This window comes from Pelmatolapia mariae, linkage group LG16_19, assembly GCF_036321145.2.
Source record: "Pelmatolapia mariae isolate MD_Pm_ZW linkage group LG16_19, Pm_UMD_F_2, whole genome shotgun sequence".
In the NCBI taxonomy this organism is placed as follows: Eukaryota; Metazoa; Chordata; class Actinopteri; order Cichliformes; family Cichlidae; genus Pelmatolapia; species Pelmatolapia mariae.
This window is the reverse complement of record NC_086241.1, coordinates 57,702,293-57,729,356: the sequence shown is the minus strand read 5'-3', so window position 1 is coordinate 57,729,356 and position 27,064 is coordinate 57,702,293. Positions and strand designations below refer to the sequence as shown.

At 40.7% G+C, this 27,064-nt stretch overlaps 1 protein-coding gene across 1 annotated transcript in view; it reads left to right on the top strand.

Annotated features, from left to right (window-relative positions):
• Nucleotides 1-27,064, top strand: part of slc25a21 (solute carrier family 25 member 21) — an 83,382-nt gene extending 56,318 nt beyond the window's left edge. Inside the window, exons 4-11 of the mRNA XM_063500012.1 lie at nt 9,803-9,886; nt 16,516-16,582; nt 17,395-17,454; nt 20,290-20,397; nt 20,509-20,673; nt 22,275-22,456; nt 23,964-24,016; nt 24,416-27,064. Of these exons, the coding sequence (XP_063356082.1) occupies nt 9,803-9,886; nt 16,516-16,582; nt 17,395-17,454; nt 20,290-20,397; nt 20,509-20,673; nt 22,275-22,456; nt 23,964-24,016; nt 24,416-24,477 (781 nt within the window). The 3' untranslated portion in view covers nt 24,478-27,064. The remainder of the gene's footprint in view (nt 1-9,802; nt 9,887-16,515; nt 16,583-17,394; nt 17,455-20,289; nt 20,398-20,508; nt 20,674-22,274; nt 22,457-23,963; nt 24,017-24,415) is intronic.

The window sequence follows — 27,064 nt, the reverse complement described above, 5'->3', positions numbered from 1 at the left end:
CTGACCAGTCAAGCCATGACTCCTGTTACTCACCTTTGCTAACAAGTACATCTATCTTACATCTGAGGGACTCCTGCTGAGCCCACCTGCCATCAGTTTGACTTACAACCGCTTTCATCGTTAAAAGAGAGTTAAACATACAGTTTCTTGGGCACAAGACAGCATTTTATATTTTTGTGCAGCAAATGAATCAGTAGAGGTTCTGTCTTGATAAAAAAAATTCTTAACTGCAAAGTGAATTTAGTGTGAATTGCCCTTTTGGTAATATAATGTACATTTCTGTTAATTGTCATACAATTTCAGATAATTTAATTTAAAATATACCACTCAGAGGTTTTAACTTTTCTTATATTGTGTACTCCTCTGGATAATAAAAAGCGTCAGATATAAATAAAGCATACTTCACACAAAGCAAAGTTAATTGCCCTTGACCCTGATACTCCCGTCATGGACATGGGCAGGAATGTGGAGGTGAAGATGGGGGGGGGTGATACGACGTGGGAAGGGGAGGGCAGTCGTCACTCTAGCCGAGAGAGACAGTGGGACCGGAGTTACAGCTTTTCATTAACCTGGAAACCACCTAGTTACATGGTTCATGGGCTGTTCTCAGCTCACTTGGAGGTAACAAAGGGTGTCGGGCGGCACTTTCTGTAGGGGGGCTGTGCGCTCGGGGCACCCCATCTGAATCTGATCAGGTTCCCCTTCTCATTAGAGAGTCTCAATGAGCCCGCATTTCCCTTCATGTTGAGATCCTGTTACATGGAGCTCCACCCTTATAAACATGCATGCGCAAACATACTCACACACACATCTGAAACAGCTTCCCATCAACCCTTATGCTGTGCTTCCTCCCAGAGAATGAAACCACACCTTCCTCATGTCTGTGTCTGCCTAAGCAGCTTGTGTCACAGGGAGGCTATTTTTGCTCCTAGAGTGCATACATGATCGGATGTGTTTGTTTTAATAAGGCCCCATATTTTTTAAGCAACCGCTCTGACGGAGCCACTCCTTCTTTCTATCTTGTCGCCCTCTGCACCAATTCTGCCTTTTTGCCATTCTAGTTTTTTGTATCCTCTCCTTACTTATTCCTTGTTTGTTCCTCTAAGTCTCTTTCTTTGTCCTCTAACTGCGCTTCATTCAACTTTTTAACCTTTTAAATACAAACGCTTTCTCGTGTTTTTGCATTCTTCTGTGGTTTCAGTTTTTCAGCAAACGTCTCAGTTAACCTGTTGTTGATTTAACCACTACGTTTGTTAATATAAACCTTATTACATAACTACTTCATCAATATCATGTGGAATCTATTGTTTAAACTTGCATCTTTTCTTCTGAATTTGTAGTTAGTTGAGCGATTATATAATGTTTTGTTTTAGATCCCTGTTGTACATGTTTAGAAGATTTGTATTGAATTGTGCAATTCTGTAAATTGTGTTGTATGACATGGCTGTCACTGCAAACCACTAAGCCTGCCAGTAGCTTGTTTCAAGCCTGATTAGAAAAACCTGGTACTAGCCCTGAATTGGGGCAGTATCCATGGAAACACTACCTTCATTTGGTCACAGCACGCATGAAACTTGCTGAGCTTGAAAGTGCTCTTTGATGAGGGCTTTGACAGATGACATCCAGGCTTTTTGGGCAACATGTGACAGCACTAAGGATAGTGAGAGGTTTCAGGCCTCCTCCCTCCACGTCTGTTTGCCCCCAACTGTTTGGTGAACCCCTGTGCACTTAAGGAGGAATCCCCGACACAACCCTCAAACAGCAGGGCACAAAGCAGTAGCAGTCTGATAGCTGATCTTTCCTTGTAAAGGAGCAGGCAGGTCAGCGGTAGTCAAGCTGGCTTCTAATCCCCCCCAGCGCTCTCAGTCCGCAGGGCAAGGCTTCGCTCAAAATGTAAAGCTAGACACATGCCGGGCGCATGCAGGATAAACTCAACTTAGTCAGCCAAATCCTCCAATTCACAAGAGTGAGTTAGTTGTGAGTCCAGTTCAAAAGGCAGAGAGCAATTCTTTTCATGGGCAGAGCAGAACTGCATATTTGGCAGGACTACAGTATGAATAGTCATAGCCTAGTCACGCTCGCTTGTATTTCTCAATGGTGAAAAATGCAGTTCAACAGAAGTGTTTGTAGTATGGTTCATTAGACCGTTGTACTTACCAAGTCTGCCATCCTAATAACACACTATGAATAATTATTTATATGATTATGTTGATTATTTTTACTCATATTGAGCATAGCACAGGTTGAGGCAATCCTCAAAGTCAAGCCAAGCTAGCAATCATAGTTCATCTGGTATTGTAGAATAGTATTACTAATAATAACTAATGCTATTCTGTATACTCAAATGGCAATAATGGTAAATGGCCTGTATTTGTATAGCGCTTTACTAGTCCCTAAGGACCCCAAAGCGCTTTACACAACCAGTCATCCACCCATTCACACACACACATTCGTGATGGCAAGCTACATTGTAGCCACAGCCACCCTGGTGCGCACTGACAGAGGCGAGGCTGCCGGACACTGGCGCCACCGGGCCCTCTGACCACCACCAGTAGGCGACGGGTGAAGTGTCTTGTCCAAGGACACAATGACCGAGACTGTCCGAGCCGGGGCTCGGACCGGCAACCTTCCAATTACAAGGCAAACTCCCAACTCTTGAGCCACAATCGCCCCGCAATCGCAATGCTCTACTTTAGTCTGTCTTCACTGCTTTCTCTGCAAGCAGCTTTGCAGCCCACCTTCATCCCAACTCTTTCTTTTCATCCTGGGTATCTGTGTATATAGGTTGGCATTAATGCCTCGTCTCTTCTGTAACCTAGAGAGCTGTACTGCTGGTTTTCCTGCTTCAGGCTTTTCCATTGATGCACTTTAAAGGGTGGGTAGAGACTACTAGAACAGCACCGAACCACCAAATATAAATTACTGCAAATGGAAATAATAATTTTCTTTCGCTAAAGCGGTCCTGACTGAAATGCAAACGATGTAGAAAGGCAGAAAGTAAGGGTGCGGTGGGTTGAGGAGGTGCATCGGTCAATACATCCCACGTTTATGCTGACAGTTCATTTTGTCACAGACCTGCAATTAACATTTGTGGTTTTGTTAACCGTAACCATAATCTTTCTCCTACCAAGTGTTTTAATGTGTCTAACTTATACCTTTATTCATCATAACCACAGTTTTTCCAAAACCTGTGCAGTACTATACTAAACTTTCTGCAGATGCTGCAAAAATAGAGTAAAAAACTTTTTTTTTAAATTGCTATTGAAACAATATGAGATCCTTCTGTCTTTTATATGATGGGTGTTTGACTTTTTGATGGTGGTTTTGTGTTATTTTTGATTTTTTGTAACTGTTGCTCCATTGTGACTTTATTGTAATGCACAGTGAAAAATAAAATTCATTCAAAAATCAAAAGGAGTTTAAGCAATACAATACAAGGCTCATGATCCTTCCTCTAACCTTCCTTTAAGTGCAACTTCACCTTCAAAGAAGTTTGTCAGCTCTTGCGTTATATGTGGGCAGCTCTCCCAAGATGACGCCATCAATAAGTCCAAAAATAGTTCAGTGAAAAACAGTGACATATCCCTGAATATACCCTTCCTTCTGTCGAGCAGTTTTAATGAAAAAGTTTAAAATATCAAAGAACTAAGAACTGAAATGTTGCACCTCTTTTCAGGCAAGTCACTGCTTAGTCAAGCCAGATTTGTGTCATCGTGACATTGGTGACTTTTACATCAGTGTTTTTCACGGGTTTATTCAAACATGCCAAAACATCACAGAAAAATAGCTTATATTGTATGATCCTTACAGTCTGTTTGTCGTCCTGTTTGGTTGCCTGGTTTTCTCATATTCAGCTGAAGGCACAACAGTTGCGCTCTTGGCGTTGCACCAGTTTGCAACCCAAGAACTTTTGTTTGTGCTGTTGTCCAGAAAGCTACATTTCTTCTTGGTTTCAAACCATACTCTTCTGAATGAAGTCTAGAGTTAGATCATCAGGTTCTTTGGTGTCCTTATTGGTACTCACCCCGTATGTAAAATCATCCTACATCAATATGACTGTATTCATTCAGACTTTTTTTTTGGAAGTGTTACAGAAACAATCCATTTAGGTTGACGGCTATTATGGATTAAATGGAAATTTCGACAAACCGCTGACATGTTAAATTTCGGTTGGATTAACAGAAAGGCATGCATGTCTGAAAGATGTAACTACCCACTTATTTTAACCTGACTTTCAACCATAAAAAAGCCCTTAAAAACCACACCCATACTTTTACAGTTGTGACAGATGTTACTAGAGTTACACACAGCTGTTTGAGCTATAGCTAACAGTCATATGGATTATTATAGAAGTTTGTGTTATAGAGGTGCATGTAAAGAGCATATGGCCTGTCAGTGTTTGTAGTTGAGCACCTGTATTCATTATCAGTGAAGAGGTTCACATTCCAGTGCACTAATTACAGAGTAAAAACATAGAGGGCTTTGATTTCACTACACCCTCACTGTGCTGCAACCACACGGCTGCCCCCCTGCCGCACCATTTCAAAACTCAGACATACATGTCTGTGCATCCTTTATTTATTACTAAAGTTCCAGCCTCCCGCGAGAAGCTATTCCCACATTGGAGTCGCTCTTACACAACATTTCAAGCTCAGCAGAAATTGTTGTTGCTTTGGAAGAACTCGTAGATGTTTGGCAGTTTCTTTACTCTCTAACTCTCTTTTCTTTCAGTCATTAAATCTTTTAAATCCAATTAAATTGATATTTCGTACTGGTGCCTAAAGTGCAGGTATAATTTTATTCCCATTTGTTCATGCAGTGTTTAGGCAGATAGGGCCAAGCATGTTTACTGCACCGGACTACACAATGGTGTGTAATATGTAGTTGACATTACTCTGAAAGTGATCTGGCCTGTGGGTGAGAAGAAGTCACTGCTCAAGCATTCCATGCTTATTTTAAAAACCTTGGCATGATTTGGTTGTAACTTTCATAGGTCTACATCACTGACTAGATCCATAATTCTTCATGTCACTCAAGCTCTTAAAATAACTGGATTTAAGCTAAAAGATCTGGATGGCATCCAGTAAAAATTACTGTGGCCTGCACTTGCCTCAAAGCATTATGCTTACTTCTTAGTCAGTAATACCAGGTAAGGGCAGATAGCAGTTTGTCCAAGAAAGAGTTTAAGAGATATATGTGATGAAAAGAAAGTTGAAAGAAAAGCAACACAGAAAGGTAACAGTAGTAGTTGCCATTCACTCAGATCGCTTCTTTATCCACACGTGGCTGGGTGACTCTTTTTCAACAACTTTCTGTTCGGTAAGTCTTTAAATAACAATATTACAAGCCCTGAGACAAATTGGCATCTACACCCTAAAACATCATGACACAAATGTTTAAACAAATTAAGAATATAACAGCAATGTAAGATGACTGAATTTCTAGAAACAAGGTCTCTGTAGTTTAAGGATGATTATTGGCAAATTCAGTCGAGATCTGAGCCAAGGCTGAGACATGTCAGCGTAACTCTTGGGTTGCTTCCTGGCAATATGCATGGTAGTTGTCTTCTGTCTGGAGCACACTTTTTTACAGCCAGCAGTTACCTGCTGTCAGGGGAGTCTATGTTGGTAGCTCATGGGAGTCTAAACAATATTGCAGAAGTTCCCAACAGTGGCTTCTACTGTCCTCTCCTGGACTACTCTATGACTGATGAGATAATCATTCGAAAGACTAGTACCTTAATTATTGAAAAAGAGAGTTGGTCTAGTTTTAGCCATGATAAAAAAAATAATATTGAGGAGTTATAGTAAGCTGAGTTTTTTTTTTTTTGTTCTTAATTTGTACTTGAAGAACCTGCAAAAGAGGTTTTACTGTTTTACTTTTACTTTTATATGATGCCATAATTAAAACTGCACCATAGCGCCATAATTTCAGCTAACAGCAGTTGGCAGAGGTTAAAAGACCATAGATTAAACACCCAAGAAATCCTTCCTGTTATGCAATCGCTTTCTGGAAATGGTGGTAAGACTGCTCATTTTTTCCACCTATCTGATCCACTTCTGCAGTAGTCGCCTTCTAAATTTGCAACAGTCCACTCTAACACACAGTTATCTCTTAGTCAAGCAGAAGTTTGTAATGCTCAAAGCATTTGAGGTCCCAGTCTTAGACTGGCCCTGCCTCATGGTGTTTTATGCAGCTTTTTTTCTTGCTCTTCTCCAGTAACACTGCCTGATCTCAGGTCACAAGGGTCACAGCATATGAGCAGACATCTGGACTAGCGAAACAGTCCCAACATCACCACTGGGATTCAGAGGAATCAGTTTTATCAGTGTGAGAGAGAATCCAGAATGACAGAAGGATTTTGTAGCCCTTTTAACAACCAGACTAACTATTTTTCTGATATCCAGACTGCATGTATAATTTGGGCTTTCCCAGATCCAGTGGGTGCTGGTGAAACCTAACCTGGCCTGGTCCAGATCAAGCTTTGGCAGCCTGCCGTGTTGCAAGCACCAAAAGTTTATCGCTTCCCTTGAGCTCCCATCTCACATCTTCTTCCCCTTTAATATTTTTTCCTATTCTGTTCTCCAAAGGTTTGTCTTTATATCCCTTCTGCCCCTATTCTCAGTTTTTCCTGTAACAGTTTTATTATAGATTTAGTCTATCAATTTTTTCTTTGCTCATTTCTTTATAGACAGGGCATAGATGAGTTGAAATCAATCTTGAGTGTGATACACCTTAATTTATGGTGCTTTTTAAATCAAACACACTATTTACTGTGTGGGACTAATTCATCTCCGTTGTCAGCAACAATGAGTTGTCAAAACAATAAGACGGGAGCCTTTTGTTTTGGCTCTTTACCCTGATGCAAGACTGTATGGCTAAAGTCACAATTGAAGGAATTTGCCATGTTGGACCATTTATGTCGGAAATGTGGTCGTAACCTCATGTACCAATGCAATGGACTTTTACCATCTTTATGATCCTGCTCATTAAAATTAACTGTCTGGTTGTAAAAAATAGACTTCCCCTTTATGTTTCCTTCTGGATTGTCTTATGTACGTCAGATCTAACATGAGAAATTGCTCAACTTTCATTCCTCCCCCCTTGTGATTCACTTCTTCTTTTTCTTCAATCATATTTTTTGTTTCTCTCCTTTTTTGTCAAAGCACTTGGCATTCCAAGAGGGAAGGCATGGGCAGATCAAGGCTCTCACTGTAGCAACCAGTCCAAATACGCAGCAAAACACATAAATCATAAAACATTCATACTTGGGGAAAATTGCACTATATGAAATACTACAGTATAATAGATAGGTATAGGTAAATGCCTGTTGTAGATTAGGAAATTACTTCTCTACTTAGTGTTTTAATTAAATGTCAGTCTGTCTGAACAGCTATAAATAAGAGTTTTTAAATAAATAGCAAGTCATCAAACTCATCCAGCTATTAATTTCTTTTCAGGGAATATCCATATCTCTTAAGAAAGGCTTTTAAATCTGCCCAGTCAAACCTATGCGTTTTGATCAACCTAGCAACCCCCTTCCTATAGGCTTTTTTTTAACACAGTCGGTAGGTTCGCCTCCACATCTCACCATCTATGAGATGACAGCCCATTTTGTGGATGGCCCATTCAAGCCCATTACCACAAGGGTCTGGGAGTGGGCATAGCCTTGCTAAGCTCTGAAACACTCCTCTGCTATCCATAAAAATACAAAGAATGGGGCTCTAGCCTTCTACTGCACATTCCTTTACCTTTTTGACATCTTTGTGGATGCCTGACATTTGTGCTTTTATAGGTATTGGGGGTCAGGTGGACGAGGTCTTTCGTATTATTTAAACAAGAGTGCTTGTCTCGTTTGCAGAATCACCAACCTGCCCTCGCCTTCACCCTCTCCCGGGTAGCTCTGGGCCTATAAAGCACAAGTACAGAGAGAGTAGGATGTGGGTGAAGAGCAAATGGGGGAGCCTTGATGAACTTGCAGATTTCATCACCTCTTGGTATACTGTATCTCCATTAGCTTTCACTGATGATTGAAGAAGATGCTCCAAGCAGTGTGTTTTAAAGAAGCCCCAGGGTTTTCCTTGGGTCTTCCGTCTGTAGAGTTTATGACTTGCAGGGCTGACTCCAAGGCCAAGCAAATCTGCCAGAGCAATATAAAGGATATCTTTTGCTCTTCTTCAGCCAACCAGTATATCTTTGTATTCACTGAGGCCGTGTTAACAGAAACTAGAGCTTTTTGTCTGCACAAATCCCCCCAAACAGGACATTCACTCACAACCAACTAAAGCTTTGGGTCTTATTTTCTACCACTGGTTGCTGTGAAAAGCAACATAAGCAGTTTCCTAGCCAGGGGCCTGACAGTTCCCCTGCTGCCATAAGTTCTTATATTCATCCCTATTATCTTCTACTCCCTGGGCCTTTCTGTTTGGTCCCTGGCTTTTATGACAGGGTAGAAGAGGGCCATGAGGAAATGAGGTGACCCCGGGGTTACGAGTGGAGTCAGGGGGCTGGAACTGGACCACGGCATTGCCAACCTCACTCTCTTAGGGCCAGTTCGGGTCGAAGTAGGGCAAGCAAAGGAGACAGGGGGAGACTGAGGACAGAGTGCCTTCCATCCTTGACCCCTTCATCATATGACTCTAATTAAGCCAGATTTGAATTTGTTTACAAGCCCCAGTGGTCTTAAATCTTCTTGGTCTTTGCCTCCTCCCAGTACCCCCTCTTTCACCATCATCTCATACCTTGAGTCTTTCTTTTCTTCTTGTCTTTAATATGGTGTCAGACATCTATTTATTATCCTGTTTTTACTAGTTTTCAGGAACCAGTTACAAGCTATTTGGGAATCCACCAAATAGGATTTGAGGGACACCCCTCTAAGATGTTAATCTGTTAGTGATATGAAAGGCCGCTCACCCCACTAAACTTCCCCTCCACTGGAACCTGGGGGCTCTTTATGGCCCCATCAGGCACCCGCGTGGACGACTTACTGCTGACCTTGTGACCTAGAAGTTGAAGCCATATGAGGAGGGAATCTTTCTCTTGTCCCATTACTGCCTGCTTTTTTTACTCGTGTCTCCTGCTTCGCTCCTCAGAATTGCTAATGTTATTTAAGATCTTCAAGTTAGATTTTGTCATCTTGTTAAACACAGTTGTCATCATCTCATTTCACATATAACACTTTAGTTATTTCATCATGTTTTCTCTAATTCCAAGGCATACAGTGGTGTTAAATCAGGAGTCTTAAATGAGTACCTGAAGCTCTTTACCCCTAACAAGCATGATTTCTATTCATTCTTTCAAGATTTACACACAGCTCACCAGACTTTATTAGAGAGGTACCTGCATGTTTGCTGTACAACAAAAAGTCACTCGACTGGCTCCATCATATTAAAAATTTACACGTAACTCAAGAGCTGTTACTATAGGCTTGCTGGCATGTTAGTACCTGAAATGCTTTGTGCAAAAGGCCTGGTCCTGGTGTGTTGCATGGCTAATTGGATCAGTTGGGTTAAATAAATGTTTGAGTTCTCTCCTGCACTGAGGGGACCTGGTGGAAGGAGCCTCTCATCATAGTGGAGGAGGGAAAAAAGAGAGGGAAGAAAATAGAGGGAAAACAAGCTCAAATTTGTGCTTTTGAAGCCATGTCGGAGTATAGCCTACACAGGAAATGAGGATAGAAATTAAAGGAAACCAACATCTAGCTATGATAGCAGTCCCTATGCAGAGTTAAAATAAGTTGATGGAGCCGATGATCATAATATTTAAAGTAACTGAATTTTTAATCAGAAATTTCTTGTTGCAGGTTTCAGATCCAAAGAGGAACCACTGACCCCACCAGCTACAAGAGCCTGGGTCACTGCTTCCGGACAATTTTCCAGAGTGAAGGGTAGGTTATCCTCAGTAGTGATTCAAAATAACACGGGAAGCCACTCATGAGTCTTTCTGTTTTCCTGCACATGAAAAACACAAAGGTTGATAGTGCCATTATTTGCCTATGCTTATTAAATTAGTTTCTTTTTAATAGTTCCTTGAGGGGCAAAAGTCAAGCACAAACTCAATGAATGCATCTTTATTACAACAGCCTAGAACAATAAAATGTACTGTAACATCAAGGCAAAACTTTAAGTTGGCCACCAAAAACTTGGTGTTTGCTTATGCTGTTGTGTCCATAGGTATGCTATGCTTTTTATGTCTTTAATTCTTAGGAAAAGCTACTGTTGCTGTCACACTAAAAGCATATCAGGGAGAAAAGTATGTAGTCAGCTATGCTGTGATTGACATTTCTTCCAAACATGCTGCTTTATTTAAATGTAACCAAACGTTATGTGGTTTAGTGGCTATAAGGATGTGAGCATTACAGTTTGGTTTCCTTAAAAATGGCTGATGTGTCTGTCAGCCTCCAAAAATATCGTGCAGCAAACCACTGAACATACCTTATTATACGCTGTATCTCGTACAGGATACGAGTAGACTAACTAAAGACAGCCATCCTGCCATGCTCCCTCCTCGTCTGCCTGCCCTGTCACAGGTCTGTGAGATAGAGCAGGCGTAGGAGAAAGTGTTTGCCACTCGCTCTGTTTACGATGAGCCGACAGCTTTACTGCGGATATAAAGTTGATCTGCTGCAAGGTGTGAGTGAGCGCAAGGCAAGAGGCTGGCTAGTGACAGTTAGAAATCCTCAGTTGGCTGGAGTTCAACAGACACACTTATCCTGTTACAGTAGCCGTGCCCTCTTCACCCCATACGCATGCTGACAGTGTGACATTTAACGCTTCTTTGCCTACTTTTTGGGTGTGTCCTGTGGGGCTAAGCTTGTACGAATTTCCAGAGAATTCTTTTGGCACATAAAATGGTTGACATAAAGCGTGGCGTTCACAATATCAACATAAGCTTTTGAGTGCTGTTTGAGTATGATCTCATCTAACAAAGTCGAGACGTGCCGCAGAATCACTGAATACGGAAGATCCACTTCCTTGTCGACCAATTATCATTAACAGTATATTTTTGCTGAGTATGTAATCACTCCCCAGTAGCACATTGAGGATTACCTACAGGCCAAACCACTTAGTTATAATTTATATAAATAGTGTTAGGCCCCACTGTTGTAGAATTATTATTAAAAATAAACTTCTCCCGTCAGCTCATGGCAGAACAGGGCCAACACCAGACCTCTCTCTCTCTCGCTGTCTCTCTCTGTCTCTCTCTCTCCCTCTTTGAGGCGGTGAGGGAGGAAACCTGAGCTCTAAAGTTGAGCTCAGTGATTAAGCTGAAGAAAGACACAAGCCTGGACACAATAGCTGCACCTATAGTATTTAATTTTATATACAAGGAGATGCACGTGAATACTTAACACGAATATAGAGTTATATCTGTTAAAATTTTACATTTGCCATCTCTGAAATATAGCATGAAATCCTGTAGCTGTGCTCATAAGTGTGTGACCGTGTGAACTACACTCACTAACACTCGGTTGTGTATTGCCTTACAGTCTGCACTTCTTTCTTTTTTTGCATGTGGGTGCAGCAGCGTGAGCATGTGTTAAGTGTTTCCGTCTGGAGGCAAACAAAAAGACTCTATTCTCTAGCATTCTTTGCTAGTGTGGTATCCAGAGACTGGGTCGGGACCCAAAGCGCGGCCATGGTTATATTAAAAGGGTCCATGCATTACATGAGAACGGTGGAAATACTGAAGATGAGTGACTAATGCCTGGAACTAACACTGTAGGGTTGAGGGATGTGGGGTTGAATCCAGCTGGGACCACCCATGCAAAAAATATGTATACATTCATGGTAGTGTGAAGAAGAGCAGATACGATTATGATGATCCAGCTCATGTATGAAATGCGACGGTGAAAGGAATAGGTTAAAGGAATAGTTGGCATTTTTGGAAACATGCATAACTGGGATCTCTGAAGGAAAATTAAGTTTTACAGCTTATAAAGGAAAGATAGTCCAAGATTATTAGTGAGCTTTTGAAGGAGATATAGTAAGGAGGTAAAGAGATAAAGTCAAGGTCAGCTACTTTCTTCTGTTTTTAGTTTTGATGCTAAACTGACCTACTTGCATTGCATTTATAAAAGAAAATACACATATATCTAATCTTCAGTTCTATTTATATATTGCCAAATCACAACAAGAGTTGCCTCAAGGTGCTTTATAATGAAAGGTAAAGACCCAATAATACCAGAGAGAAAACCCCCCAAATCATACGATCAACTATGAGGAAACACTTGGCAACAGTGGGAAGGAAAAACTCCCTTTTAAGTGGAAGAAACATGAACCAGGCTTAGGGTGGGGCAGCCATCTGCCGCGACCGGTAAGGGGTGAGCGGAGGGAGTCAGGACAAAAGACACAACGTGGAAGAGAGCCAGAGATGAATAAAAACTAATGATTCAGAGTCAAAGCAAGAAAGAACAGTATACTGTTAAACTCTAGAAATTCAACAAGGAGCCCAAGAGTTGAATTCTTTACTTTTCATGTGACACTCTGCACATTTAGGTAAGATTACTTATCTTACAGACTGTGCTAGATTAATCCAAATCTCAAACCCCTGACAACCAAAACATGTGCTATAGCGTCATTTTGTTACAGCAGGTAAAAGTGTTTATCGTGCAATCTCTTACGTCAGTAACACAGGGGTTTTTTTTTTATTCTAGTTATAGCTATTTGTGGCTTAGGTGGCATCTAAGTTGCATAAAAGGAAATAGTTTTGGTGGATTGTATTCCTGGCCACTGGGAATTCTGTTATTTAGTTCCTGTTAGGAGCAATGTCAAGTTTTAACAGGCACTAGGAAATGCTAAAATATTCCCTGTGCAACATTTTTCTGTCAGTTTCCTCAAAGACAAGCTGTGAAAATAAAATTTGTGTTCAAAAATGTAAATAGCAGCAACTTTCCAGGTTTGCACATTTTCACTGTTACGCTGTTTTTGTGTGTTTTTTATTTCTGTCACTGGTATCGCTGTTAGTGGATTTATTTAGTTGGTCTTTTTTGTGTAGTTGTGTCACTGACACGCTTCTCTCCAGATGGATGAAGGCTGTTAAAAAAGGAAAGGTTTATGAAAATGAAAGCCAAATTACACACACAAGCATACAAGTACACCCACCTAATGCTGTGATACACATATCCCTCATCCCTCGCTCTGTGTCAGGAGGCCATTTGTTTAGGAAAGACAAAAAGGGACTTAGTGTGTACTTTACATTGGCAATCAAATAAGGATTCAAATGATGGCCACTCACTAGAGGCCATATTTGTTCTGTAACAAATTTCACTCCTCCTTCATCACCTGGTGGCTCCCCAGCCTGACCACACCCGGGAAATCTGTGGCCACCATTTGCATGGACAAAGAGAGGAGAGGGAAAGGCCTTCCGTCTGACTGAAATAACTTGTTTACACAAACCATATAAGAGATTCATTTTTGGCTTCCAGGCAGCATTTTGCTCAGCGATAATCCCTTGCTCTGGCATGATTATGCGGGCTCAATTACCCAGAGCCAGCACTGCTTGTGTAGCTTCAGGTGTTGATCAAATAGGCTGGATCACCTGATGAAAAGTCTTTTGATAATTAGTTGTGGTTTGCTGCTGTTTTTGCTAGGCGCCCTCGCCGCTGTGGATTCTGTGCAAGCGTAATCGCCTGTCGTTCTCAGGTTATAGTCAGTGGAAATGTGTTCCAGGAGCAAAAATATTTACACTTGTACCCAATCAACCAAGATCATCTCTGTTGACTTTAGAGAATGTTGCCACAACAGAGCTGGTGCTGCTGTTCACAGGATACAGTCGGTCACGCCAGGTTGTCCTCTTTGACCTGTATTCAATATCAGTTTGGCCTCTCTGATAGTTTCGCTTTCCCTTCCCCAAAACAAATATTTAATGATCATGTGTACATTTACAGAATATTATTATCTATTATTTTTAGATAAAGAAATTATTTTTGGTAATAATGCTACTCGTAGTCTTTATTTTTTATTTGTCAGTAAACTCCTTGGAAAGGCCAAAAAGATTAGTTTTTGACTCCTTAGTCCCATTAATTGCTGTCAGGGTGGTGTGTTTGTTTAGATGACAAATGAAAGAAAAAGGCTAGATGATTTCCTAAAACAACTGAGAAGTGTTTATTATTAAATCAAAATACCGAGTAAATGGTCCCTTTTCTCTGAGCCTTTTTCAGCTGTGCATCAACACACATTTGGAGCCTCTACTTAAGTCTCTATCTCCAGGTCTAGAAAGAGAAAGAGAAAGAGAGATTCTTATTTCTTAGGTTAGCAAAGGCTTTGTAATATCAGCCTTGAGTTTAGAAGTGAATCTTCAGAACACCAGCAGGCTTCTGGTAACTATTCCATAAAAAGTGACTTGCATTCCACATTGTAATGAAGGGCATGTCATAATGTGCATCTCTGATTCACTGATGTGTGTTTTCGTTTTTCGAGGTTAGAGCTGGCACAGATAACTAGCCACGGAATATTTATTTCTTTTTTTCTTTTTTTTTTAAAGAAAAGAAAAGAAAACAGCTGAATGAAACATCTTGCAGTTTCACAATAACCACTGATGTCATTTGAAAGTGTTCTTTCAAGAAGTAAGGTAGCAACAACAAAATTGAACAGAGGAAGCTTTGAAACGTTGTGATCGAAGAGCTTATTTTGCATTTTCCATGAATGGAATTTGTATCATGGAAAATATCTCAATGGTAAATAAACAAGGAAGTGGGAAATCTAAAAAGCTTGTGACAGCTGGTGACCACAAAAGAATGTAATTTTTCCATAGCAACACGTTTGTTTTGTGTTTATACGTCGTTGCCCTGAGCTTTGTACATACTGCACGGCAATTAAACAAAATATTTATTAAAATATTTATTGCAATTACACATACATAACCCCATCTTCAGATTGATTGATTTATTATGTATAAAAATGTCCTGACCTGTCCTGTCCTTTATACCGACAGTATAAGAGTAGTGGCCTCTGCTGCTTCCCTTCTTTGAAGATTTAAACCTGTTTTACCTGTTTTAATTCAAGACAGTCCCCTTAAAACAACATTTAGGAATGATAATAGTGGAGGAGAGGTAGCTGTTGCCAGGAACAGTTTGCTATCAACACAAAAGCTAATGACTCAAAATATCCGATGCTTCAGATGTGCTGCGTTTTAGACCTGGAGCCTGTGGCACACGTGGTAAAGTTTGACAAAAACAACATATTACAACTAGTAAGAAAAAGTTAAAATATGTCAGTCTGGCCCCATTAGTGTAAACTAGACCAGTTCAAACAAATGTCCTAAATGTTCTAACATGTTTTGACTAAACTGAAGGCTGTGGGAAATGCATGTGTGTGCACTTCTGAATGTATATGAAACATGCAGTGTGCAAAACAAAGCCTACTACTGTCCTCTTGCATGTGTACATCAAAAACCAGTCAGACATTCATGTGAATCTATATATGTGCTCTTTTGTTACTTTTCCATCAGCCGTTAAAATACCTCATCTGGTTACAAAGGGGCATTTACCTATGAGAGGGTAACTCAGCTTATATCCAAGAATCTGAGTAAATCTGAACACAACATGGAAAGGTTAAGAAGAGATTTGTACATAATTTTTTATAAAAATGCACCCAATAAGTGTGTTAATGACTAATTTAACAATCTAGCTGTTCATTTAGTTTGTGAAGGCATTACATAAAATTCGCTTTTCCAAAATATAGCCTGTGTTCCATGTAGGCACACATCTCAATATGAATAACTCACTGTATCATTTTATTATTTTTCCTGGCTCTAACTCTGCTTTAAATCATGGCTGGACGTATGATTGAGCACAGGCAAACTACCAAATTGACTAAAATTATACAGCTACTGCTTCTGAAATATCCAGCATATCAAATACTTAAAAACACTCTTAAATCATTTCCTCAGCATATTCATGTAGAACATGTTTACCAGGGTTTGTGGTTTGACAATATATCTGAAAATGTGCCGTGCTGAATAAGGAGGAAGAGAAAATGCCACGCCAATCCCTTTGTGATTTTTAAACCTTTATATAAACCTTAAACAGGAATTCTGCACATTGTATGAATTCCTTAACTCAAACTTGACAAGCAAGTCACTGCAACATCACGCAAAGCCAAGTCTTTATCAAGCATGCATAGCCCTGAATAGTGGGTTAAAGCTTCTTGATGCAAGGCGACAGTGCTTTCCACTGCACCACGCTGCCTTTTGACGTTCATTGGCTTCCATTTATTTCCATACAATATGAAAATCAGTGAGCAGCCATTTGAAACTTGTCTTGGAACATGGCAAAATGCATAATTAAGACACCTTCCTAAATCCTATGCAATCTGTACTTTGTATCCTAAGATAGAGTTGCTGTGCTGTTTAACTGTATTGCATTACAACGATGAATAATAAGTTGATGTAAAGTTATCAGTGTATTAGAGGATATTTCAGCAGCAGTTGAATAAATGTAAAAGTAAACTAACATTTCACAAAAACATAAGTCGAATTAAGCGCAGAGAAACATTTTATTTTCTCTTTCTACAGAGTATTTGGATTCTACAAAGGAATCCTGCCTCCTATTCTGGCAGAGACACCAAAGAGAGCAGTCAAGGTGAGACAAAGGACATGGCTGTTTGTTCACTGATGGCCGCAAAGCTTCTCAGCATATGATGCAACGCTCAGGATCTGGTTTCTTTGCAAACTGCTTCACTCCCATATGAAAACACTCAAACCACAATTGCTCTAACATGGAACACACGTGTTGATTAAACACATGACGCCCTCTACCATGTCTGCCTCCTCAGCCACTCCTGTTCGTTCTGTTGGTCTTCCAAATATTGACTTACAAGCATTTGAAAGAAAGCCATCTCTTGAGACCCATCTTTGGATATTTGTAATGAGGTTTAGCATTTGGAGCTAACGTGTAATGGGGTGACAGGGATTGGGGTGAGCGGGGGGGTGGGTGGCGCAGAGGGCCCTGATGCTTGGCATAGAACACCTCTGTAATGAGATGCTGGAAACAAGGATGTGTGAACTCTAAAATTAAGCACTCACACTGAGAAGATGGGGTAATCACTCACATTGCGAACAAAGCTAGGTGGTGAGAAATGTCTGGAGCCAGAAACCAAATTAAAGCTCCGATTAAAACGGTCTTGCTGGCATTTTGCCCTTGGTCAAATAAACAGATCCGTGGATCTGTCTCCTTTTGAGACTTTTGTCTTTCCACAAAGATCAAGGTCTAAAATTCAAAGCGTACCGTCATTTCATGTTCGTTTACTAAATACATGCAATCTTCATATAGTTTCTCCTTTCCTTTTGTGTGTTTTTAAGGTAGCTTTCTTTATGTACACCATATGTGGGTGTGTATGTGTGCACAGATGTCACTTTCTGACAGCGCTTTTATCCTGATCTTTCCCACTGCAGTTTTTCACCTTTGAGCAGTACAAGAAGTTGCTGAATTTGACCCCTTTGTCTCCCGGTGTGGTGAGTCTTCCATCCAGGGACACCTGAATACACTCTCACTCGAAAAAATAAATACACACGCACACAGGACTTGGAATAATGTTTCAGAGTATAAAAACAGCTCACCTGCCAAAGGCTTTTAAAACAAAGACAAATGCCAAGAATAATTTTGCCAGGCAAATGAATTAATAAAAATGTAAATGTCCTTGTTAACATTTCATTTTCAGTGCTGTTTCATGTAAAACTTTTAGTAATGCAGGAATAGGTTTAGAAGGGAAATTCTTACTCATTTTGTGTTTTTTATCTTGGTCACACATTGGACAAGATAAACATGAAATGATTTCCAGAGCTTAAATTAACACTGTTGGCATAGTGCGAGCAATTCAGCACACATTTAGTCATTTCTGTAGCTGTCAATGTCATTTTCAGAACTTCTGAAACAAACCCCGAATGTTCCACTTTCACCTCAGTTTAGCATTTAAATGTATGAAGCAGCATTTATATGTAGTTGGCACTCAGTTTGGGACATCAGCTTGTCATCAGCTGTGATCAGTGTGGCACTAATGACTGCATGTCTCTGGCTGAACCTTTGCTTTTATGAGCTTCATTCCCAGCAACAGAGCAGCCACAAAAACTACAAGCGTTTGTTCGGTGCTGCTACGTATGTGTTAATCCAGTATAACTGGCAGCTTATTAGAAGGCTTTTTTAAATTACACAAGTAATAATTGCTTTGTTTTCATTTCATTGACTCACACTGTGTGAGAATCTATTCAGATTTTTTTTTAAATTGAAGATAGGAAGGAGCTAAATGTTGCATAACAGCAACAGTTACCATAAGACTACGGTGCAGACTTAACATTGGGCAGGTGCCGCGTTTTGCCTATGCTGTATGTTGTGTTAATATAGAAGACAACCCAAATCTGTAACCTGGAGTCACAACAGCAATCATAGTGCTTGCACTCGGTATAATCCTGGAATCTGCAGTCTGGTTTGTCCATTGACAATTTGATTAATGCTTATTCAAACAAAATGAGTGTGCCCCTTCACTACTGACAAAAACGAAAAATCACTTTGCCATTCTACAGTGAATGTAAAGCAAGCAGAAAAGCTATGGCGGTAACAATACTGCCTGTCTGCTGTGAGATTCAGTCATTTTTAAATAAGCTCAGCCATATGGGAAGTCAGACCTTACAATTTAAAACAGCAAAAGGAGTCCAGCAAAGTTTGTGGCATGCCAGTGATCTAAAAGTTGAATTCATAACAACTGAGACAGCTGATCAGATAATATCGTTTACCCAACCTCAACTGCACGTCCAACAGCAACGAATCCCAATTCAGGAAAAAAGGCAGTTAAAAATCAGTGTGTTAAAATTTCAAGTTCCCATTTAGTTAACTTTAATCACATTATTTTATCGCAGCGTGGCCACACTGGGACAACCCACTGGGATTATATCGTAGCACCTTTTTCTCTTCATCCCCAAGTTAAGCAGGTGGGATTCTTTATAGCCTGGACATAAACACAGATTGCCTCTTAAAGTCAAGATGAACCCACAAAACTTCATAGTCACCACTTCTTTCAAACCCTGATGTTTGGAAGTAGAGCCAAAATAGTCTAATACTTAACACAGTACTTTAAAACCAACTTTCCTATATGTTTGCTTGGCGGTTGTTAATTCTGGAGACTGGTTACACCACAGGCCATGAGGTAAGAAGAGGTTTCATCCTTCTTGAGTAATTGGTTTTCTGTTATATTGAGTCAGAGTTTTAAGCTAGAAAGATTTGTATTGGTGGGGTGTGGTCACCGCACACCACCTATTCAGGTGGCAGCCAAGTGTCAGCCATGATGGATGGCTTACCTGTAGCTCAGTGTCAAAGCTGCCCCAGCGTAGAGAATATCCTCAGCTTGTTTTTACAGCCATTTCTGGAGTAATGTTTACCTGTCCCATTCATCATGCCCTCTTCCCACTCTTCTTATGCCTCCTTCTGACTATCTTCTTTCCACCCCTTCCTCTTCCTCAAGTACCTCTAACCCCATTCCCCCCAGAGGCCCTCGCATATCAAGTACTGTAATCACATCAGATCATTAGTGCAAGTGAATTACAGATTGGTTCTGAATGGTGCTCTCTCTTCCCCCCTATTCAGCATGGCACAGCTGAATGCCTTCACTCTGATTAATGAGGACACACACAGTAATAATACAAATAAGGAATTAAAACGTGGCTGGCTGGCTGTGTAAACATCGCGAGGCATGTCTGAGAGGATGGGTCCCGGGGCTCTGACAGCAGGATAAAGAGGCAGGAAGAGTAATGAGCTATAGACACGTTCTTGACATGTTCCCATTACGCCTCGCTCTGAGCACGCATGCACGCAGACATGTACACACACACTTAGATGCAGAAATAGACAGACCAATGTAAGTACATGCAGTGTTGCAACAGCCAGTTGTATAAAATCGGTGCTACATTAGTGCATGTTGATTGTGATGAGATGAATTAAAGCAGAAAATAATTTTTTGGCTTCTTCAGTGCAAGTTTGTTACCTTGCTCACATTCCTACTTTCTACTCACCTTCCTCTCATTCCCATCTGTCATCTGGCATTTTGTCTGATGATAAACACAGGTGTCTTAAAGCATTTGTCAAGAAGTAACAATGATGGCTGTGACGAATACATATTTTAGACAAGACAAAAAGACTCAGAGAACGGGTTTCTGGAAATGAAATAACAACGGCAGCTCTTGTAACCCGGACACGTTGTCACTCTTCATTGTCTTCATCAGTTTATCTATTTTGCTCTGTCTCTACCCAAATATTATCTCCACATTTTGAGTCCTAAATCACGTCCAACTCCCCTTTAGGCGCTGTCTGCAGCAGGGCTTGGTTCTGGCTTGACTGAGGCTTTAGTGATCAATCCATTCGAGGTGGTGAAAGTCAGTCTCCAGGCCAACAGGGATTCCTTCAAAGAGGTTGACTGAAATAAAATATTGTTATATTGTGTAAAATATTGGTAATCTACACATCTTTCCATAGAAATCTGCTCACATGTGTTTCTTTCGAATTCAATCTTTCCAATACAGCAGCCCTCCTCTTTTGCCCAAGCAAGACGGATAATTAAGTCAGACGGCTTTGGACTGAGGGGCCTTAATAAAGGATTAACATCAACACTGGGGCGCCATGGAGTTTTCAACATGATCTACTTTGGCTTCTACTTCAATGTCAAGGACGCTATTCCTACCAGCCCGGTAATATGCCAATCATAATCTATGATCACACACTTACTTGTTTTGTTTTTTTTCCAAACCACTTTAACCTTGCTTTGACATTGGTAACCTTGACTACACCTAGTTTTTTTGCTAACCATAGGCTATGTGAAATGCATGTGTGCCAACAACCTTGCCACAGGGTAATACCAAATGTGTTTAACAGTATGATTAGTTAGCCTGACTGGCATGGAGGGAAGGAAGCAAAAATCAGAGAGGACTTGTAAGATCAGCCCCACTAATACCTCTTCTGTTTGCTCTTCATAACATCCTCAAAGTTTCAGATTACACATCCGGCAGTTCCTGATGGCCCAAACAAAAGTTAATTTTGTTTAATGGAAACGTTACCATACGCCAGTTCCACATGTGCAAACTGGAGCATTAGATTAACTCCAATGAACTAATTGGAAGCAGACAACTGTACTATTTTCAAGAGGAGGTTACAGTGGGAGGCCAGGCTCTGCTAAATTTTCAACATTTTTCCAATGACGCATGATGTACAGAGAACCAAGTGGTCATCTTCTGTGAATGATAATTATGTGGCTGGATGACTCAAATAGCTCCCTTCTTAGATTGTGGCAGTTGCTTTTTGGGAATTATCCGTCTCGATGCACATTGATGGAGCGATCCTGTTTGTTAGATGCTAACAGTGGCCATTGTCGAGACAGCAAAAGCAGAAATATTGTGGACGTTGTGGAATTCACAGGCTGAGCTGATAGTGGTGTTTCTTCAAAGGCCTTGTGTCAGCAACATGAGCAATGAGCTTGCAACTCAAACTTGTCTGCAGTCAAATTCAGACTGTCGAGTCCAGGTTTCTCTCATGTGGCCTTTTGACTAACAGAGGAGGCAGATAGCACACTGCCATCATTCACAAGTGAATGTGTGAGGAGATGTTTGCTTAAGGCTGTTAGGAAGTGGGTTGATGGGTGTACTTAGGCCACAGTTACGTTGCCCCCTTCTCCACATCCCACTTGAAAAAAATAGAAAAAGTGGGATTAGCTGTTGATTTACCACGGCTCTCAGGGTGTCCAGCCGCTTGAGAAAGGCCTGGACCAGAGAGGCTGCTGTCATTTGTAAAAATATCCTGGCCAATTAGCTGTCAGAGCTCTCTGAGTCTGGGCTTCTTTGGTACAGTAATACCCCTGTGCCGAGTCACAGCCCAATTACCCAAATTGTCCCCATATGCCTCCCCAGTCTGCCTGCATGAACCCTGTTTATAAATCCTCTGTCTTGGCTCCCCGGTGAACATGTGCTTCTGCTCAGCCAATCAGAATGCTGCACTGCAGTCAGGAAGCACTAATCTGCCCCCCGCTACCATAAAATGATCAGGGCTTTCATGCAAGCTTTGCAATCATATGCACAAGTCCCCTCATGCTCTCCCCCACATTCGCTCATAGACGTAGACACATAATGTCTCAGTGCTGACTTTGTCAACTCCCTGTCACTACTTTCTTTTTTATTTCCAAAGGCTCTATTTGCTGTTTATGTTTTATGGGACCAAATTTAACCCTGTGGTTCACACTTTAAAAATATAAGTGTCACCCTTAAAAAGGCATACCTAATTTTATCTCCTCCTTTTTCAGGACCCTACCCTAGAGTTCCTGCGCAAGTTTACCATCGGCCTGTTGTCTGGGACCATCTCCTCCTGTGTGAATATTCCCTTCGATGTAGCCAAGAGCCGGATCCAGGGCCCCCAGCCAGTGCCAGGAGAGATCAAGTACCGCACCTGCTTCCAAACCATGGCACTAGTGTACCGCGAAGAGGGGTATGGACAAATCTGGGGAGGAGAAAAACAGGGGATGTTCGGGACAAAAGCTGGAATGCTGATTCATTCAAGAATTAATGAGCCACTTTGTCTGTTTTGTTAGCAGTCGATAGTTGGTTATCTGCCAAACTGGCTGTCAGAGAAGACAAATGTACCAGCTGGAGCTACAAGTTAGCAGGGTTTGATTGTGTGGAGTGAGTTTCCTACACTAAATACAGCAAAAAAGCATGAATAGCTTCATGCAAAGCTGTGATCCAATGAATGGAAACTAAATAATGATGTTAGATTCTGGGCTGTATTCCCCATGAGTACGATCATACATTTCTGCAGTCTGTCAGTTGTTTAGTAAATGTTAACATATTTTCATGCCTCAAAGAATGACAGCTCTAAATGGAAGCTTCAAGGAAAGATGTATGTTATGCTAGCAATTGCCTCAGGCTTTCCACTTTCCCCCATGCTGCTCCACTAGACAAGAGCCAGCGATATGTTTGTAGTTAGTGGATGTTGTTAGTATAGAGGTTGTTGCAAGAATGGCACTGAAATGTTGTCGTTGCAGGGGTGCATGGATGGTGCCCCATCCGCCACATCCAGTCCCCTTCTCTAACACAACACAGTCCCAGCTAATTAGTGGTCCCTATGGGAGACGTCGTTAAGCAGACCCTAACGAGCCGCACGGCGCTCCACGGGTCAATCTAATCAGACAGAGGGCCAGGGAGGAAGTGGGTCGAGCCTTATTAACGCCATCAGTGGCGGGGGCAGGGAGCGGGACAGGGAGCACGAGGCGGAGGCGGGCAGCCACTGATCACCTTGAATGCATTAAGGAGCAGGTACTCGGTAGCGCTGGCCGCTGGACCCTATATACCTGATGGAGTGACAGACAGGCAGCGCAGCAGACAGACAGACTGACAGACAGACAGGCTCTCACATGTATACTCATTCATGCATTCACAAGCAAGAGCACAGGCACATGTATACAACCAGCATATGGAAGGACTCAGATCAGTCAAACACTTCCAAAAATAAATAGATTTATTATGTAAAAATGACTCTATTCAGAACTTGCTTATTATAATAGCAAACTGTAAGTATTGATGCATTGCATACATTACATCTAATAAAGCTGGGGCGTGATTCATGTATTGCTACGCAGCTTCTGAATTTCTTTTTTAGATCAAATGATAACAGATTATAATACACAAGAGTTCACTTACATTGGCTTTCTTTGAGATCTGCAAAGCATCTAAAATGATATTTAATAAATGGAGTGATGTCAGAGGTTTAAAATTTGCCTCTGAGTTGTGCTGGATTTGACATATGAAGTAGGACACATGAGAAGTACTAATGTGCAGTCTAAAATTTACACACCACCACTCCATTTGCACTAATTTACATTTCAACTCCATCGCAGCACAGCCATTACGCAAACTGAAACGATTTACATATTCTGGATTCTAGCTAAAATCTTTGCACATTAACACCTTACAGCTTTTCTTTCCTTTCTTTGCAGGTATTTGGCACTATATAAGGGATTGGTTCCCAAGATAATGAGGCTTGGACCAGGTAAGGAAAAGAAATATTCCTCATGTTAATATTGAAATCATTGTCATCCTCACAGCTTTCCTGTTGCAGCAGATAAGACTGCTGAAAAGAGAGATTAAGCAAGAAAAAGCCTTCCCTCAAGCATATTAGCATTTCAACTTTGCATGCAGTGCTTCCAGTGAAATAAGGCTGTAGCAAACACTGTTTCCTTCTCAGCAGATTCCAAGGAACAGTATTTACATAATATTCCCCAATAATAAGCTTTAAATGGAAATACAGTGAGCTAGAGATACCGTCCTCCTCCTTTGTAAACAAGTGCTACAAGCTTCTCATATGTTCCTGCTCTCAGAAACTCACTGGGGAAGTAAAGCCTCTGAAAATCAAATTCACAACGGTTACTTCTCTTATATTCTCTCACAGGTGGAGCAGTAATGCTGTTGGTCTATGAATATGTGTCTGAGTGGCTGCAGAGAAACTGGTAACAAAACAGAGAACCCCACAATGGTGCCTTATGAACTGTGCCTTATTGCAAGTATTGTTACCTGATCAGAGTCATATCAGAATAAATTCGATTTTTTTTATCTTAAATACAAAAAACTCAAAATACCAAATCCGCATTATATTATGTTTTAAAATGCAGCTTTCATTTCCCATATTCAAAATGCTACAACATATTATGAGTCTGAAGGAACTGTTCTTTACCTGAAAACAGTCTTCATTGAGTTTAAAATCATTGACAAATCAGTGTTCCTAATGAAGTCATGCATTAACATAGTGTTTTCACATTTCATTGGTTGTAGTTCTCATGCTTTTCTTCTTTTTTGTGCTCATCTCACTGGTTTGGTGCACCAATCACAGATTAAATAGACAAAGACAAAGTAGACTGAGCTGAACGCTTCAGAATATGAACTCTATTTATATAGAAATACTTGAAATGTGTTCAAATGACATAAAACACCAAAAATAGAGTGAAGGCATTTTTGTGATTATCCTGATTTCTGTCTATTTACAGCTATACTTGAACACATATCCTCAATTAAGATGAGTTTGTGCAACGATCCATCTCCAGTCTCCTATTTTATCACATCATAATATATATACATATTCATCTTTTTATGGTATATGTATTCATAAATGCAAATACAAGATGCAATCAGGAAGTTCAGACACAGTGCGTATAAAACAGTAAAATCATATTTAAATTTAAATTCAGCAGCCTTCAAGAACACCTCATTGTGCAGCAAAGCACTGCTCCCAGTGCTACTGCAACTTTTGGAGGATTCCTTGGAAGTCTGCTTTTTGATTACACCTATCTTCATCCATGTACTACTGAGCCTTAGCAGAAATAGTGTTTTAATGTCTAACAAGAACACTGACGCTTATTGCAAACGTTTTTAATGCATATGTTTTTGCCGGTTTGTTCTTAATACGCTGATCAAACTTGGCACCAGAAGCCAGTGGCATCGCAAAGGCACGCAGAGAGTCTCTTTTGATGTCGTTCCATAATTATACTGGATGCTGGGGGCAACCGTCCTGCCTGAGACAATCAGTCACAAAACTGTCAACATCTTTGGGAGCTTCCTGTTTTCCACGTTATTTAAAACAACAACAACAACAACAATTTAACATGCAGTTCAGTTTTTTCAATAATCATTTTCTGGCTTTGTCAAGATAGGTGCTATGGAAAATATGAAGGTTTTGCTTGCAGCATGCCACTGTCAACATTAACCCTGCACCATGAAAATGGACAGTGTTCAATGGGATTCTTCTGTTTTTAATGTACCTCCAAAAAAAATCAGAGTTTTATATGTTTTCAAGGTTTTATTGATAAAATGTTGTGTGGATTTTCCTTTTTAAGTCTTTCCTGAAAAAAAAAACCTCAAAACAAAATTAACAACTGGACAGTTCTTGCATGTATTGCTAACAAATAAAAAGAAAAAATGAACCCACACTTTCGTCACTGTATAATTGTGTGTTGCGTGTCCTGTAACAGTAGATTCATGTTGTTGTTTTTGTCTTAACTGGGACCGTTTCATCTTGGCATTGCTATAAGAATATCCCCTTTCTACAGTTTGCCACTTCATCACTCTCCTTTTTGTCATCCGAGCGCTTCGTAGCCAACTTAGTGTCAGTCTTTCTCTCTCTGGCGGGTAGTCAGCGCTCGAACATTTAGTGCAAGCTAAAATAACAAGCCCCAAGAAATTCAAATGGGGCTGCAGGAATCGAGGGGGTTACCACACACATTCTCTTTCTCTCTCTCGCAGTCTGTTTCTTATACAAATATTCAAAAACACATATATACACACACCTGTTGCACAGCCTTAGGCATAGTGGCTTCTCTAAGAGACTCATCTTAACTTCATCTGGTAGCTGGTATAGTGAGCCACGTTGGCATTTGACAGTCATCATTAATGTGGGAGTCACTCTCTGCCAAAATGGAACGGCTCCTAGTTTTTGCCTAGGGGCCCGCGGTGAGAGACTAACAACTGTGGCTTGCAGACTGATGGAATTGTAAGCGCTTAACCTGTCCTTTATGTAATGGAGTTCTGAATCTGTATCTGTATTTTAAAAGCTTGTGCAACTTTACCATGAATTCCCTGCACACTGCAATAATCATAAATCTTGTCTCCCTCACGTCATTTTCTTTGCGCCCTTTATATGGATTTTCCCACCCTCGTCTGTAACATCTCAATTCAGTGGCTCCGCTTTGACAGGGCTGCAACCTGGGCATGGCTCTACCTGTCTTTCCCAGTGCAAATGTGGTTAATGATTAGTATATTAAAATGTCTGCAATTTACACTGTAGGTAAAAAGCAGTCAGCCATGCATATACACACACAAAGACACGGCACCAGACGTGATTTTTAAAAACACGGCACTTATTTTTTTCCATTTTGCTCACCTGTCTCCTCACTGTTGTTGTTTTAAGACATTAAGAAAACATTCTGGCTGTTGTCAGCTGCTTTTAAAAGTGTTCATTGAGCAGAAGCACGCATGAAGTCCTGTATTCAGCCGGTATTACTTTCTCTGCTCTGTGTTACTCTGTAAATGGCTGTCTTGCTTCTAATTG